The sequence below is a fragment of the Dendrobates tinctorius genome, unplaced genomic scaffold (assembly GCF_039654945.1).
Source record: "Dendrobates tinctorius isolate UK_male_01 unplaced genomic scaffold, ASM3965494v1 ptg000377l, whole genome shotgun sequence".
In the NCBI taxonomy this organism is placed as follows: Eukaryota; Metazoa; Chordata; class Amphibia; order Anura; family Dendrobatidae; genus Dendrobates; species Dendrobates tinctorius.
Window position 1 is genome coordinate 2,574,863 of NW_027362043.1, and position 17,235 is coordinate 2,592,097.

The window sequence follows — 17,235 nt, forward strand, 5'->3', positions numbered from 1 at the left end:
CGTGTGCAGCACTGATGTCATATACCGCTAACCAGTGAGCTTATTGTTACCGTGTGCAGCACTGATGTCATACACAGCTAATCAGTGAGCTTATTGTTACCGTGTGCAGCACTGATGTCATACACAGCTAATCAGTGAGCTTATTGTTACCGTGTGCAGCGCTTATGTCATACACAGCTAATCAGTGAGCTTATTGTTACCGTGTGCAGCACTGATGTCATACACAGCTAATCAGTGAGCTTATTGTTACCGTGTGCAGCACTGATGTCATATACCGCTAACCAGTGAGCTTATTGTTACCGTGTGCAGCACTGATGTCATACACAGCTAATCAGTGAGCTTATTGTTACCGTGTGCAGCACTGATGTCATATACCGCTAACCAGTGAGCTTATTGTTACCGTGTGCAGCACTGATGTCATACACAGCTAATCAGTGAGCTTATTGTTACCGTGTGCAGCACTGATGTCATATACCGCTAACCAGTGAGCTTATTGTTACCGTGTGCAGCACTGATGTCATATACCGCTAATCAGTGAGCTTATTGTTACCGTGTGCAGCACTGATGTCATACACAGCTAATCAGTGAGCTTATTGTTACCGTGTGCAGCACTGATGTCATACACAGCTAATCAGTGAGCTTATTGTTACCGTGTGCAGCGCTTATGTCATACACAGCTAATCAGTGAGCTTATTGTTACCGTGTACAGCGCAGGTGTCATATACAGCTAATCAGTGAGCTTATTGTTACTGTGTGCAGCGCAGGTGTCATATACAGCTAATCAGTGAGCTTATTGTTACTGTGTGCAGCGCAGGTGTCATATACAGCTAATCAGTGAGCTTATTGTTACTGTGTGCAGCGCAGGTGTCATATACAGCTAATCAGTGAGCTTATTGTTACTGTGTGCAGCGCAGGTGTCATATACAGCTAATCAGTGAGCTTATTGTTACTGTGTGCAGCGCAGGTGTCATATACAGCTAATCAGTGAGCTTACTGTTACCGTGTGCAGCGCTGATGTCACAGACAGCTCTGCTGCCAATCTACTTCTAATAATCCACTGCTCCACTCCAGAGCCATCATTTCCTGGTTTTGCTTAAAGGGGTCATTACCTCTCCAGCAGCCAGTAATTGCATCCAGTTACCTAGGTAGAAGAGGGTCCAGTTGGTGGGATCTGCATATAATATACATCTATGGCATAATTGGCTGCTATGATATAAATGAAAACGATAGGACTACTCTATTAAGTGTAACTGACCACCTTTTCCCTGATTAAATGTGTAGAAAATTGGGGTACTTTACATATGTTTAAAAAAAAAAAAAAAAAAAAAAAAAACTTATTTGCAAATTTATACAATAAAATAAAAAAAGCAGAAGCATCTCTCACGTGTCATCAGTATCTATAGACTCCCCGTGGGCTGCTCCTCCCTGAATGGATTCCATTGCTGTGGAGTAGAGTGCCTTTTGTGCCACCGGCCGCTTCTCATCAGCTTGACTTTGAGCCCCATCTGTCTGCTTCTCTTTTTCCTGTTGCTCTATGTTGTGCACTCCTAAAAGAAGGCTATAATCCATTATCTTGAAGCTTTCTAAAACCTGGGAAAGGATAAAGGTAACAGGAAGCTGCGTAAGCTGTGACATCTGAAGGTAGAGATTATCAGGGCAGTACAAGATACATGTGCACATACATACTGCACCATTCAGAAACAATTCCATACACTGTATTCACCACTGACCCTGCATCATTCCTGGAACAAACTGTCTTGTAGAATCCTGCAGGAATTGATCTACTGCTTATTTGTTGCATTTTCCACTGAGGTGCGAGGCATTGGTAAGGGGGCAGAGTAGTTTTTTGCCCTACTGCAAAAAATGAAGAGGGGAGGCGCTAGCTGCAACCAGTCTGTTCTATTAGGGTACCGTATGTTCTCACTGTCAGTAAATCCTGCAGGTTGGACACTGTGTACATCCGCAGTGTCAAACCCGCAGCGGCCAGATGGTACAGCATAGTGGAGGGGATTTCAAGAAACCTCATCTCCACTATGCGTTCAGAGATGCTCGCATAAACGGACATGTGGTGCGTCTTTCCAGACCGCAGCATGTCTATTTATGTTGGAGACGCTCCGTAGCATAAATTACCTGTAGACTATCATTAGATGCGGTAAAATCGCATTATCTTTATAGTCAAATATGTAATAAGTGCGGGAATGCAGCTTACTACGCATGTGAACTAATTTAAATAATGTCTTGCCTTGTGCCACAGCCAGAAGTTCACGTCCACTGCAGTTCTCGCTATAAGCTCAGCTGACCACAAGAACTGCAGTGCACGTGACCGCCGGGGACATCTCCAGTCACTTGCCAAGTTCTCACGATCAGCTGACCACGAGACCTGCCGTGCACAAGCCCGCTGAGGACGGGGTTATCTCCGGTCACTTGCCAAGTTCTTACGGTCAGCTGACCACGGGAACTGCAGTGCAGGTGACCGCTGGAGACCGAGTTATCTCCAGTGATCATCTACAGTACAAGCTCCGCTGTGTCTGGATGTCAGGCTGAGTCATGGTATAATGCCACTGTTCAGCCTGACATTCAGATGTAGCAGAGCTGGACTCATCGTGGGACAGTATGTATATCTTCTCAGCAAACAGGTATGGTAATATTGTTGTGTTTTTTTATTTTATTTCTCTTACAGGAGATCGAGGGCTTCGGTGGGATTAGGCAATGCCGTAAGAATGGTTTATTTAAGAATATTAAAGGGGTTTATGTCATTATTTGCCATACAACTACTGGATTAGTAATGGATAGGTGTCTTATAGATGCTTCTCTATTACTAAGTTGTGGGCTTGATGTCACCTGACAATACAAAGGTGTCATCAACCCCACAAATATTACCCCACTTGCCACCGCTACAGGGCAAGTGGGAAGAGACAGGCAAAGTGCCACAATTGGGCGGCCGCGGACTATTTTTAGGCTGGTGCGGGCCAAAATCCATGGGTCTCGCCAGCCTGAGAATACCAGGCTGCAGCGGTCTGCTTTTTCCATGGCTGGTTAACAAAAATAGGGGGACCCCATGCTGTTTTTTTTTGGAAGGGGATCCCACTACTTTTGCTAACCATCCAAGGTAAGCAGACTGCTGCGGCCTGATGTTATCAGGCTGGTAAGGTTCAAGGATATTGGATCCTTACAAGCCTTAAATACCAGTCCCAGTAGTCTACTTTACTCTGCCTGGTTAACAAATATAAGGGAGCCCCACGCCACTTTTTTTTTTTTTTTTAGCATTTATTAAAAAGGAGGGAACCTCTCTGTGATTTCCTCCCCTTCCTGTCTCATGTACTTCTGGCTGTGTCACAAGATTCACCATTATGTAAATTAGTACACAAGCGTAGTAAGCTGCGTTCCCACACTTAATACACATATGACTAGGAAGATAATGAATAAATCTTATGAAAATGTATGGGTAATTTACGCAGCGGAGACGGAGCGTCTCCACTACATAAATAGACATGCTGCGGTCTGGAAAGACGCACCGCATGTCAGTCTCTGCGGGTGAGCCAGAGGCATCAGTGCATGCAGAGTGGAGATGGGATTTCTTGAAATCCCATCCACTATGCTGTAACAGCTGGATGCTGCAGTTTGGACACTGGATGTACCTGCGTGGATGTAACCAGCATCATTTACTGACTGTGGAAACATACCCCAATATATCTGCATCAGGAAATCACTCTTTTTCCTTCCCAGAATCCAACTTTCAATTACCGTATTTTATGGATTATAAGATGCACCTTTTTCCCCCCAAATTTGGGAGGGAAATGGGGGTGCGTCTTATAATGCAGATATACCTTACCGGTACCGTTGCTGCAGGCTGGGATGAGGGGGTGCCCGGCGGTGCTGTTGGGGTCTCCGGCAGTACTGCTGGGGTCTCAGCGCTGAAATCTCATCTCCCGAGATCTTGATGCCGAGATCTCCATCTGCGCATGTGCCGCCCCCCGGCAGCCATTTTCCACCGCACAGGAAACCATGGAACTGCAGGGGGTTCTGGCCTTCCACAAAATGTCAGCAGAGCCCCCAGCACTGCTGGAGACCCCCGGCAGCACTGCCGGACACACCCGCAGTGGTGCACTGCACATTTGACACCCTCTCATCCCACCCTACCGCATCACCCTACTCCGTCCTCCTCCAGCAGCGACCCTGGGACCCCGCTTCACCACAGCCACCACCCCTGGTAAGCAAGGATTATAAGAAGCACCACCATATTATGAAAACAAAAAATCCTATTTTTCTCCTCAAAATTTGGGGTGCGTCTTATAATTCGAAAAATACGGTAGCTTTATTTCAAGTGACAAAAAAACGCATGCAATGAAAAACCGCATCAAAAACGCATGAGCAAAAAACGCATCAAAAATGCATGTGAACTGCCAGTGACATCAGATGCAGATTTGAGGCAGATTTCATCTGCGTCAAATCTTGAGCAAATACTGAGCCATTCCTGACCGTGGGAACATACCCTTACAAGGATTCTGATAGGCACAACTATGATAAGGGATTTAGGTTTTTGTCTACTTGCGTGGACACACTGGAATGAATGTCACTTATAAATAAAGAGATTAAAAATGCCAATTGAACACTAATGCTCATTCAGCACTCTATTGAGTACCATGACCACATCGTTCAAGTGAGGGGCTCCACAAACGTCCTGCAATGCTTCCATGACATTGAGCAATCTGCTGTAGACAGAAAGATATACAAATCCAAAAGAATGCTACCATAGGCACCAATATTTTTTAACTGAGACAGCTGTGTGCAAGAGATAATTGTGAGGAATATCTGAGCATTGTCATTTCTGGTAATTTTTTCATATGGTGATTTGGTGTCCTTGATATCGCATAGACATTGAGTGCATGCGATTTTTTTGTCTGTCTGTCTTTTTGTCCCACGTGCACTTTTATTAAGAACGGAAGTTCTTTTTTAAAAAATATTTTGAATAAAGTATATCAGTTTTATTTTCTGTATACATTTTCTACTAGCTCGCTGCTATTTAAGTACATTTTGGCTGGTACATCACTGCTACTTTTGTAAATCCAAAAGGATACCTACAAATATTTCATACACTTTGCATTTATAGCGCTAAGGGACAGCACATTTTTTCTTTTGGAGTCAAAACACATTACTGTGTGATTTTTCATAACCCATGACGGCACCACGAGAAAGAGGATCTGCCCTTCAGCGACAGGAAACATTCAAGATGAAAAGGGCGGCTCCTCTCTACACATCAACTGGTTTAGAGAGCATGAGAAGAATTTCCAGGTTAGTGTACACACCTAAATATATACATTCATATCCCTATTTTTTTGTCAACTTCCATCAATACCAAAAAGGATACTGGAAAGATGTATATCTTTGTACCGTGTTAGCCAGTAGATAGAGGAATATTTAGAATTGAGAGTCCTCAAGTGACCTACAATCCAAATCTGGAGGTGCTAAGAGGAGCTGCACGGAAATTACAACCTTTACTGCAAAAAGATGCCCGATTACAATTCATATTTCCAGACCCCCCACTGCTGTGTCTTAGGCAGCCCCCAAATCTAAGAAGCATCATTGTCAGAAGCGACCTGTCCAACAGCTGCAGGAACCTTTCCTTGCAACCAGAAAAAATGTAAAACCTGTCCATTTATAATGACCACGGACAAGATAAAGATCCCCAACTCACATCAGGACTACAAGATCCCAGGTACTTTCAGCTGCATCACATCTAACGTGGTGTACTTTATTTGTACTAAATGTCCAACTGGGGGTCTGTATGTGGGGGAGACAGGGCAAAAGCTTAGAACAAGAATGAATTCTCATCGTCACACAATAACAGAAAAAACAATGGATCTACCTGTGGCAAAACATTTTTGTATCCCTGGTCATAGCATGGTGGACATTAAATTACTTGTATTAAAAGGCAACTTCAAGTCTCAGAGAGAGAAGAATCTCGGAGTACAAATTTATGAAAACTTTCGACACATTCAGTGCAGGTATTATGTGTCGCATGGATTTATGTCTTTTTACATCAATTAAGGAATTTGCCCCTCAGACCTTCTGGGGTCATCACAACACAGAACCAGACCGGCAATCAGAGGGCAATAAAACCTTCACACTGCTCATCTATGAAATGCTCCAATATTTATGCTCATCTCTCCCAGAATGACTATTCCGCTTCACATCACTTGTCTTATCTATTGAGTTATTTATGTGCTGTCTTGTGTATCAATGTTATTCTTCAGATTTTGTATTAGTCTCGCCTGATGAAGAGACCTGCGTAGTCTCGAAAGCTTGCAATTTGTGTTACCATCTTTTCAGTTAGCCAAAAAGGATACATAAGCAATACAGAACCACCAATCAGAAGTGACTAATTCGGCAAAAGGGAGGGAATATAAGAATGACGTCATGGGTTACGAAAAAACACATTACCGGTAAGTAATATACGTGTTTTTCTGTCACCCATGACGGCACAAGACAATTAAAGAGAATTACTCATATCCTAGGGAGGGTGCACAGCCTGTAGAACCTCTCTCTCAAACATGAAGTTAGAGGAAACAGACAGATTCAGTTTAAAGTGCTTATGAAAAGGTGGACAGAGAGGACCATGTGGCCACCTTACAGATCTGGTCAATGGAGAAATCCGCCTTCTCTGCCCAGGATGCAGCCATTTCTCTTCGGAATCGGCCTTCAGACCCTCTGGGATGGCCCTACCTGTACTGACATACACGGGTATTACATACCTGGTAATGTGTTTTTTCATGAGACATGACGGCACCACGAGAGAGGGGATCCGCCCAGCGAGGACAGGAAACCTTCAAGATAAAAGGGGCGGCTCCTCTCTCCGCATCAGTTGTTTTACAGAGCACGAGAGGAACTCCGCAGGTTAGTGTACACATAAATAATACAACTTTAATACTGTTAAATTTCCGACACCAAGGGAGTGTATAATACTAATAATGCACCCAATTAATGACGTGATCAATAGGGCGGGAATATAAGGGTGCTGTCATGTCTCATGAAAAAACACATTACCAGGTATGTAATACCCGTGTTTTTCCATTCTACATGACGGCACCACGAGAGAGTTACAGAGATTTGTATTCTCTTTAGGGGGGGGATCACTGCTTGTAACACTCTTCTCCCAAATGTGAGATCAGAGGCAGTAGATAGGTCTAATCTGTAATGTCTGAAAAAGGTAGATGGAGAGGACCAAGTGGCCGCCTTACAGATTTGGTCGATGGAGGCGTCCGCTCTCTCCGCCCAGGATGTTGCCATGGCCCTCGTGGAATGGGCTTTTAGGCCCTCTGGAACAGCCCTGCCTGCACTACTATATGCTAGTATGATGGCCTCTCTCACCCATCTAGCTATAGTTTGCTTAGAGGCTTTAAGGCCCTTCCTTGCCCCCTGATATGAAACAAACAGGGCCCTCTGTTTCCTCCAGGGTTTTGTCATCTCTAAATATTGTAGGATACATCTCCTAACATCTAAGGCCGGTTTCACATTAGCGCTTTTTAAGCGCACGCACGGCCGGGGGTAGCTCCGCCCCCGAGCCGGCTCTCTGCCCGGCGTGCCCGCCCCTTGCTTATAGCGCCGCCTCCTAGCGGACAGCGGCGCCTGCGATCGGCGCACCCTATCTTTAGCATAGGGTGCGCAGATCGTGCGCAGGCCGTGCGCTAGTTGCGCTTTGACCTGCGCTGCGCACTTTTGACGGTGCGCGCCAAAATCGAACTTTTCGGATTTTGGCGCGCACGGCGCACCGTCAGAAGTGCGCAGCGCAGGTCAAAGCGCAACTAGCGCACGGCCTGCGCACGATCTGCGCACCCTATGCTAAAGATAGGGTGCGCCGATCGCAGGCGCCGCTGTCCGCTAAGAGGCGGCGCTATAAGCAAGGGGCGGGCACGCCGGGCAGAGAGCCGGCTCGGGGGCGGAGCTACCCCCGGCCGTGCGTGCGCTTAAAAAGCGCTAATGTGAAACCGGCCTAAGCAATGTAGCCTCTCCTCCTTCTTGTTACCGGGGTTAGGACAAAAGGATGGCAAGACTATTTCCTGAGCTCTGTGGAATTTCGACACTACCTTAGGGAGGTATGCTGGGTCTAATCTGAAGACAACTCTATCGTCCATAACCTGAGTGTATGGCGGGTCTGCTGACAGTGCGTGCAAGTCCCCCACCCTACGTGCCGATGTAAGTGCCACTAATAAGGCTGTTTTTAAAGTTAACTTTTTATCTGATGTCACGTCTAGTGGTTCAAATGGACTTTCTGTTAGAGATGATAGGACTAAGTTTAGATCCCAGGGAGGAGGTTTAGGAGATGGGACAGAGTTAGCTCTAATACAGGCCCGGATAAACCTGGCCACCCATCTATCATTTGCTAGGTCATAGTTGAATAATTCTGCCAGGGCTGAAACGTGTACTTTGAGGGTGCTGACAGCTAAGCCCAAGTCTAAACCCCTTTGCAGAAACTCTAGCACTGCCCTCACCGGTACTTCTCCCTCCCGTATTGGGCCTGAGGTGGACAAAAATTTTCTCCATATTCTCCCGTATATTTTTGTAGTCACTGGCTTTCTGCTACTGATTAGGGTGGAAATTAACCTTTGTGAAAACCCTTTTTTCTCTAACAGTGACCTTTCAAATTCCAGGCTGTCAAATGCAATCTGGAGTTCGGAGGGTGATTGAAGGGACCCTGTGTTAGGAGGTCGTGGTCCTCTGGGAGTACCCATGGGTCCGTCACTGACATCACTCTTAGCCAGTAGAACCACGGCCTTTTTGGCCAAAAGGGAGCTATCATAATTACTCTGGCTCGGTCCTCCCTGATCTTCTTCAGGACTAACGGAATGAGGCATATCGGGGGGAAGGCGTACAGGAGACCTGATGTCCATTTTATCCTGAAGGCGTCTACCGCCAGTGGCATGTCTGCTGGACTTAGAGAGCAGAACTTTTGAACCTTTCTGTTGGTTTTTGAGGCGAAGAGATCTATTATGGGTTTCCCCCACAAGCATAATCCGTTGAAAAATGGACTCTTTTAGGCACCATTCGCCTTGCTTCAACCGGTTCCTGCTCAGAAGGTCTGCCTTCAGGTTGTCCACACCTCGGATATGCAGGGCCGATAATGAGAGAAACTGACGTTCCGCTAGAGTCAGTATTCTTCCCGCTATTTTCATTAATGACCGAGAACGGGTGCCCCCCTGATGGTTCACATATGCTACTGCTGTACGATTGTCTGATAGGACTTTCACGTGATGTCCTGTCAGGTGTGTCAGTAAACCTTCCAGCGCCCTTTCGATGGCTAGCAGCTCCCACTCGTTTGAGGATAGATCTTTTTCGTCCTGAGCCCAAGGATCTTGAAGCCATAGGGTGTCTAGATGGGCTCCCCAGCCCCAGGGGCTGGCATCTGTCGTGACTACTCTGGAGGCTGTATATGTCCAGGGTACTCCCCTTGGAGAGGACTCTATCTGTAACCACCACCTGAGTGACTGGAGTACAGGGTCCGGGATGGTGAGCTTTTGCTCTAACTGCCCCTGAAGCCTCAGATCGTTTTGTAACACACACCACTGAAGTTCCCTTGTGTGAAACTGAGCCCATTTTATTGCTGGTATGCAGGAAGTTAGGGATCCCAACACTGACATGGCTTTCCTCAGAGTCATTACTGGCTTTCTTAATGTTGTCCTGATTAGGTTTTTGATTTTTTCTTCTTTTTCCTCTGGGAGGCGACATTCCTGCACCACCGAGTCTATTGTTAGGCCCAAAAAATTCTGGATCATTGTTGGTTCCAGTTTGGATTTTTTGAGGTTCAGTTGCCAACCCAGAGTCTGAAGTGTCTCCATCACTATCTTGACTTGTTCCTGACAGTGAGAGAAATCTCTCCCCACTATCAGGAAGTCGTCCAGATATGGTATTACCAGGGCATCTTTTTCCCTGAGATGTGCCGAGACCTCCGCAATTAATTTCGTGAAGACCCAGGGGGCTATTGCTACCCCAAAGGGCAGAGCCCTGTATTGAAAGTGATGCCACTGAGATTTTATCTGGACTGCCACCCTGAGATATTTGCGGTCTTGCTGCCGGATCGGGACATGATAGTAAGCATCCTTGAGATCCAGGACCGCCATGTAACACCGAGGAAAGAGGAGTTTCACTGCAGATCTTATGGTTTCCATCTTGAATGATGGGACTATCAAATATCTGTTGAGGCCTTTCAGATTTATAATTGTCCTCCAAGAATTGTCTGGTTTCTTTATTAGAAATAGGGGGGAGTAAAAGCCTTCCTTTTTTTCTTTTTCCGGAACTTCTTCCAGTACGAGTTTCTGTATGAGTGACAATACCTCCTCTTCCAGACTCTCTTGTCTTTCTTGAGAAGATTGCACTGGAGTCTGAATGAATTTTTGTGGTGGCCAATGGTGGAACTTTAATTCCAGACCTGACCCTACTATCTGTCGGATCCAGGTGCTGGATTAGATTCTCTCCTAGGCTGGGAGGAAGTGAGAGAGCCTTCCCCTCACCTGAGAAGGACCGTCACTGGGAGGGTTTTTTGGCTTCCCTGGAGGGCTTGCCGAAATAGAAGCCTCTCCCTCCTCTGTATCGCCTGTCAGAATTGTTTTTGTCTCGATCTCTGAATTGTTGCTTTCTGAATTTTCGGCCCCTCTGAAAGGAGCGCCGAAACGCTTGAAATGGTTGTTTTGGAAAATTTTTCTTTGTATCACCCGCTTTTTCCAACACGTCATCCAATGCAGGTCCGAACAAGAAATTTCCCTCACATGGCAGAGAGCACAGTTTCATCTTTGCCTGAGTGTCCCCCCGGCCAGCATTTTAGCCATACTGCGCGCCGTCCTACATTGGTTAAGGCTGCTGACTTTGCTGCTAGTCTGGCCGAGTCTGCAGAAGCCTCTGCGAGAAAGTCTGCCGCCGCTCTAATAGCCGGTAATGCTTCCAGAATTGACTCTCTGGGAACTCCACGTTCTAGTTGATCCTCCAAGTTGTCTACCCATATCTTTAGAGACCTAGCCACACACGTAGCTGAGATAGCCGGTCTTAGCGCCCCAGCCGAGGTTTCCCAGGCTGTCTTAAGGCAATTGTCCGTCTTCCGGTCCAGCGGTTCTTTCAGAAACCCCAGATCTTCAAAGGGTAGGGAGGTTTTCCTGGCGACTTTTGATATCGCTACATCGATTTTGGGAGCCCTATCCCAGGATGAGGATACCTCTTCCTCAAAGGGATACCTCCTCTTCAGAGAATTATATATCTGGGACTTTTTCTCTGGTTTTTCCCATTCGTGTTTTATGAGCTCTTCTATTTTCTCATTAATAGGGAAGGTCTTACGCTTTTTCTTTTGTAGTCCACTGAACATGAGTTCTTGGGCTGTCTTTTTTGCTCGCTCCTCTACCAGCCCCATGGTAGATCTGATTGCTTTAATAAGTTCATCCGTAGATTCTACTGGGAACGTATCTTCCCCATCTGAGCTACTATCTGAATAGTGCGTTTTATCTGAGTCCTCCTCTGATCCTGTATAGTCTTCTTGAGAGACCCCTGAGGGGCTGGATCTATCCCTAGTTTTCCTATCTGCATCCGCAGATTGTAATGCACTTACTGACGTACAAACCTCTGTTTGAATTAGGGACCTCAGACTATCCGAGAATGAGGGAGTCTCCTCCGCTATTGTTTTGTTAATACACTCCTGGCATAACTTTTTATTCCAGGCTGTTCCTGTGGGACTTTTGCATAAAGCACATTCTTTATTCTTAGATTTTCCCCTACTTTTCTTAGGGACTTCCTATACTCCACCCCGCCAATGTATGTAAGAGAGGGAGGAGAGGGAAGAGAGGAGACAAGAGAAAGAGAACAGACATTAGTGTACTGGACTTTCTCGTAGTTCACTCACCACTCGGACGCTTTCACAAAATGGGTACCGGATCTGGAGGCTGACTGGTCTTCTCACTGTCTCCTAAGGAGACTAGGGACCCCTCCTTCTTGCGTTGACGATCCGCCCGTGCGCTGCCCGAGCGGCTTCCACTGCTGCTGCGGCGTGTCTGGCTCTTTTCGTGTGAGCGTGACCGCCTTTCCTTCGCTTCCTGGCGTGGTTGTATATGCTCTGGCGAGAGGCTCTCCATCCTGCCGTATATGTCTGCTGCTATCCTGTGCTGAGAGCAGTCGCACCCGACCATGTAATGGTGTAGTGACGCCAGCCACTACCGGTTTAAATAGCAGCCCCCAGCTTCCAGCTGCTTAGCAGGAGCCAAATGAGAGCAGTCTCTTTTTTTTTTTTTTTTTTTAAATTGGACCGCCTGGGCCCCGTATCTCGCTTGCGCCCTCTGCGCGCGCGCGCCACTACCTGTGTCCGCGCGCCCCCTAGAGACTGCGCACACCCCTGTGTCTCTGCTGCGCGCGCCACCTCTACTTCCGGGTCGCCGCTTACCACTTCCGGTTTAGCGTCGGCTTCCTCCCAGCAAGGCCCCGCCATGCGCGCTCCAATGCGCGTGTCCCTGCCGCCCTGGTGTGCTCAGCGGCGCGAACCCCGGTTTTCCGGTGAGCGCCTGGGCCCCATACCGGTCACCTGCGCTCTCCCTCTTACCTGAGGAGAAAGGATGGACGATCCACTACACCACCAACGTATACACCAGGTAAACCTTCCAGAGCCGGATTCTATGGGGACTGGCGTCTGGTCTCAACAGGGCGGGTACACCAATGTGGCACCCCCGAGGAGCAATATCTTCGCCCAGGCACCGATGTGTCACATGGGCTGCATGGCCACCATACGTCAACAGGGAGGGAACACGGAACGTGGCCTCCGTGGACGTTTTACGGGGTACATTTACATCTTGGAGGGTACACCGCCTGTGGTCTCCAAGGTATCCAGCTTCACCCGGGCATCTGCCCCATGGGCTGTGGCCATGCACTCACTCAGGGGGGACATAGGAATATATGACCCCCGAGGCGACTACCGGTACCTGGTATCAGGTGTAGCAGACCGGTGCCTGCTATTTGATCACCCGACCCAGGCCCAGGCATCCTCTTCTTTCTTCCAATCATCAAGAGGTTTTCATCTTGAGGGCTTCCCATCGAGGACAGGAAACCAACTGATGCGGAGAGAGGAGCCGCCCCTTTTATCTTGAAGGTTTCCTGTCCTCGCTGGGCGGATCCCCTCTCTCGTGGTACCGTCATGTAGAATGGAAAAAAGCTAGTTTAACAGCCTTTCTTACCCATCTCGCTAAGGTCCTCTAGGACACCCTAACCCCGTAGTGACAAGAGCCAATTTGCAGCTTAAGGACTAGGCCAATTTTTACAATTCTGACCACTGTCACAATATATATACACATTATTTATATATATATATATATATATATATATATATATATATATATATATATATATATATATATATATATATATACATACATACATACATACACACACACACAACACATATACAGTGCCTACAAATAGTATTCAACCCCCTGCAGATTTAGCAGGTTTACACATTCGGAATTAACTTGGCATTGTGACATTTGGACTGTAGATCAGCCTGGAAGTGTGAAATGCACTGCAGCAAAAAAGAATGTTATTTGTTTAATTTTTTTTTAAATTGTGAAAAGTTTATTCAGAGGGTCATTTATTATTCAACCCCTCAAACCACCAGAATTCTGTTTGGTTCCCCTAAAGTATTACGAAGTATTTCAGGCACAAAGAACAATGAGCTTCACGTTTGGATTAATTATCTCTTTTTCCAGCCTTTTCTGACTATTTAAGACCCTCCCCAAACTTGTGAACAGCACTCATACATGGTCAACATGGGAAAGACAAAGGAGCATTCCAAGGCCATCAGAGACAAGATCGTGGAGGGTCACAAGGCTGGCAAGGGGTACAAAACCCTTTCCAAGGAGTTGGGCCTACCTGTCTCCACTGTTGGGAGCATCATCCGGAAGTGGAAGGCTTATGGAACTACTGTTAGCCTTCCACGGCCAGGACAGCCTTTGAAAGTTTCCTCCCGTGCCGAGGCCAGGCTTGTCCGAAGAGTCAAGGCTAACCCAAGGACAACAAGGAAGGAGCTCCGGGAAGATCTCATGGCAGTGGGGACATTGGTTTCAGTCAATACCATAAGTAACGTACTCCACCGCAATGGTCTCCGTTCCAGACGAGCCCGTAAGGTACCTTTACTTTCAAAGCGTCATGTCAAGGCTCGTCTACAGTTTGCTCATGATCACTTGGAGGACTCTGAGACAGACTGGTTCAAGGTTCTCTGGTCTGATGAGACCAAGATCGAGATCTTTGGTGCCAACCACACACGTGACGTTTGGAGACTGGATGGCACTGCATACGACCCCAAGAATACCATCCCTACAGTCAAGCATGGTGGTGGCAGCATCATGCTGTGGGGCTGTTTCTCAGCCAAGGGGCCTGGCCATCTGGTCCGCATCCATGGGAAGATGGATAGCACGGCCTACCTGGAGATTTTGGCCAAGAACCTCCGCTCCTCCATCAAGGATCTTAAGATGGGTCGTCATTTCATCTTCCAACAAGACAACGACCCAAAGCACACAGCCAACAAAACCAAGGCCTGGTTCAAGAGGCAAAAAATCAAGGTGTTGGAGTGGCCTAGTCAGTCTCCTGACCTTAACCCAATTGAAAACTTGTGGAAGGAGCTCAAGATTAAAGTCCACATGAGACACCCAAAGAACCTAGATAACTTGGAGAAGATCTGCATGGAGGAGTGGGCCAAGATAACTCCAGAGACCTGTGCCGGCCTGATCAGGTCTTATAAAAGACGATTATTAGCTGTAATTGCAAACAAGGGTTATTCCACAAAATATTAAACCTAGGGGTTGAATAATAATTGACCCACACTTGTATGTTTAAAATTTAACTGAGCAACATAACTTTTTGGCTTGTAAGATTTATGCATCTGTTAATAAATCCTGCTCTTGTGTGAAGTTTGAAGGCTCTAATTTATTTGCATCTTATCAAACCTGCAGGAGGTTGAATACTACTTGTAGGCACTGTATAATAAATATATATATATATATATATATATATATATATATATATATATATATATATATATATATATCACACATATACATACACACACTAGCTGAAGAGCCCGGCGCCGCCCGGGCAGAGTAACTAACTGTGGTTAGTTATAGCAAATTATAATTATCCTCCATCCCATAGTACCGTGCCCATATACCCATCATACGTATCCACGATCCCATAGGCCCATGCCCATATACCCATCATACATATCCTCCATCCCATAGTCGAGTGCCCATATACCCATCATACATATCCCCTATCCCATAGTCCAGTGCCCATATACCCATCACACATCCTCCATCCCACAGTCCCGTGCCCATATACGCATCATACACATCCACCATCCCATAGGCCCGTGCCCATATACCCATCATACATATCCTCTATCCCATAGTAGAGTGCCCATATACCATACCCATCACACATCCTCCATCCCATAGTAGATTGGGATGGAGAATATGTAAGATGGGTATATGGGCACGGGACTATGGGATCGAGGATGTATGATGGGTATATGGGCATGGGACTATGGGATGGAGAATATGTAAGATGGGTATATGGGCATAGTCCCATGCCCATATACCCATCATACATAATCTCCATCCCATAGTTCCATGCCCATATACCCATCATACATCCTCGATCCCATAGTCCCGTGCCCATATACCCATCATACATATCCACCATCCCATAGGCCCGTGCCCATAAACCCATCATACATATCCGCCATTCCATAGTCCCGTGCCCATAAACCCATCACACATCCTCCATCCCATAGTCCAGTGCCCATATACCCATCCTCCATCCCATAGTCAACCATTATGACATCATAATAAGCGGCGGGGCTTGCAACCTATGACGACATCAGTGTCGCCATGGCAACCATTATGACATCATAATGAGGGGCAGAGCTTAATACACACTTTTTCCCCCATTATGTAGATAGGGGCATTATGACATCATAATGGGGGCGGGCCTTGACGCGCACACACTTTTTCCCCCATTATGTAGACAGGGGCAAAATTGTTTGGTGAATTGGAATGCGCGGGGTTAAAATTTCGCCTCACAACATAGCATAGGACTCTCTCGGGGTCCAGACTTGTGACTGTGCCAAATTTTGTGGCTGTAGCTGCGACGGTGCGGATGCCAATCCCGGACATACACACACTTGAGCTTTTGGCTTTTGGGTCAGAATATGGAAAAATTATAGCTCTAAAAACGTGGTGATGCAAAAACTATTTTTACAATAAAAGGCTGCTTTTAGCGTGTGACAGCTGCCAAACATAAAAACCCGCTATAAATAGTAAATCATACCCCCCTTTATCACCCCCTTAGGCTAGTTTCACACTTGCCTTTAATTCCCTGCAGCGCATGGCGCCGCTAAGCCCCGCCCCCTGCCCTCCCCATCCGGTATCGCCGCCTACTATCGCACATGTACGCATGCGATCTGCGTGCCCTATCTTTAGCATAGGGTGCGCAGATCGTGCGCTAGTAGGATTTTAGTGTGCGCTGCGCACTTTTGAAGGTGCGCCGGTGTGCGACGAATGCAGCATGTTGCATTTTGGCGCGCTCGGCACCGGCGCACCTTCAAAAGTGCGCCGTGCACGCTAAAATCCTACTAGCGCACGATCTGCGCACCCTATGCTAAAGATAGGGTGCGCAGATCGCATGCGTCCATGTGCGATAGTAGGCGGCGATACCAGATGGGGTGGGCAAGGAGCCGGCAGGGGGCGGGGCTTAGCGGCGCCGTGCGCTGCAGGGAATATACGCTAGTGTGAAACTAGCCTTAGTTAGGGAAAAATAATAAAACTGAAAAAAAAAAAAAAAAAAAAAAAATGTATTTCCATTTTCCCATTATGGTTAGGGCTGAGATTTGGGTTAGGGGTGTGTTGGGGTTAGGGTTGGAGTTAGAATTCGGAGATTTCCACTGTTTAGGCATATCAGGGGCTGTCCAAACGCATCATGGCTTCTGATCTGAATTCCAGACAATTTTGCATTGAAAAAGTCAAACGGCGCTTCTTCCCTTCTGAGCTCTGCCATGTGCTGAAACAGTGGTTCCCCCCCCCCCCCAAATCAGGTATCAGCGTACTCAGAACAAATGGCACAATAACTTTTGGGGTCCAATTTCTCCTGTTACCCTAGGTAAAATAAAAATTGGACCTGAAGTGATTTTTTTTGTGGAAAAAAGTTAAATGTTCAATTTTTTTA

The 17,235-nt window shown here is 46.7% G+C and overlaps 1 protein-coding gene across 4 annotated transcripts in view; it reads right to left on the reverse strand.

Moving 5' to 3' along the window:
• The window catches only part of PIP5K1C (phosphatidylinositol-4-phosphate 5-kinase type 1 gamma), a 243,409-nt gene that overhangs the window by 160,600 nt on the left and 65,574 nt on the right, over positions 1-17,235 (reverse strand). For all 4 annotated transcript variants that reach the window (XM_073563059.1, XM_073563060.1, XM_073563061.1 and 1 more), the window contains exon 8: positions 1,385-1,590. In XM_073563059.1, coding sequence (XP_073419160.1) covers positions 1,385-1,590 — 206 coding nt within the window. The remainder of the gene's footprint in view (positions 1-1,384; positions 1,591-17,235) is intronic.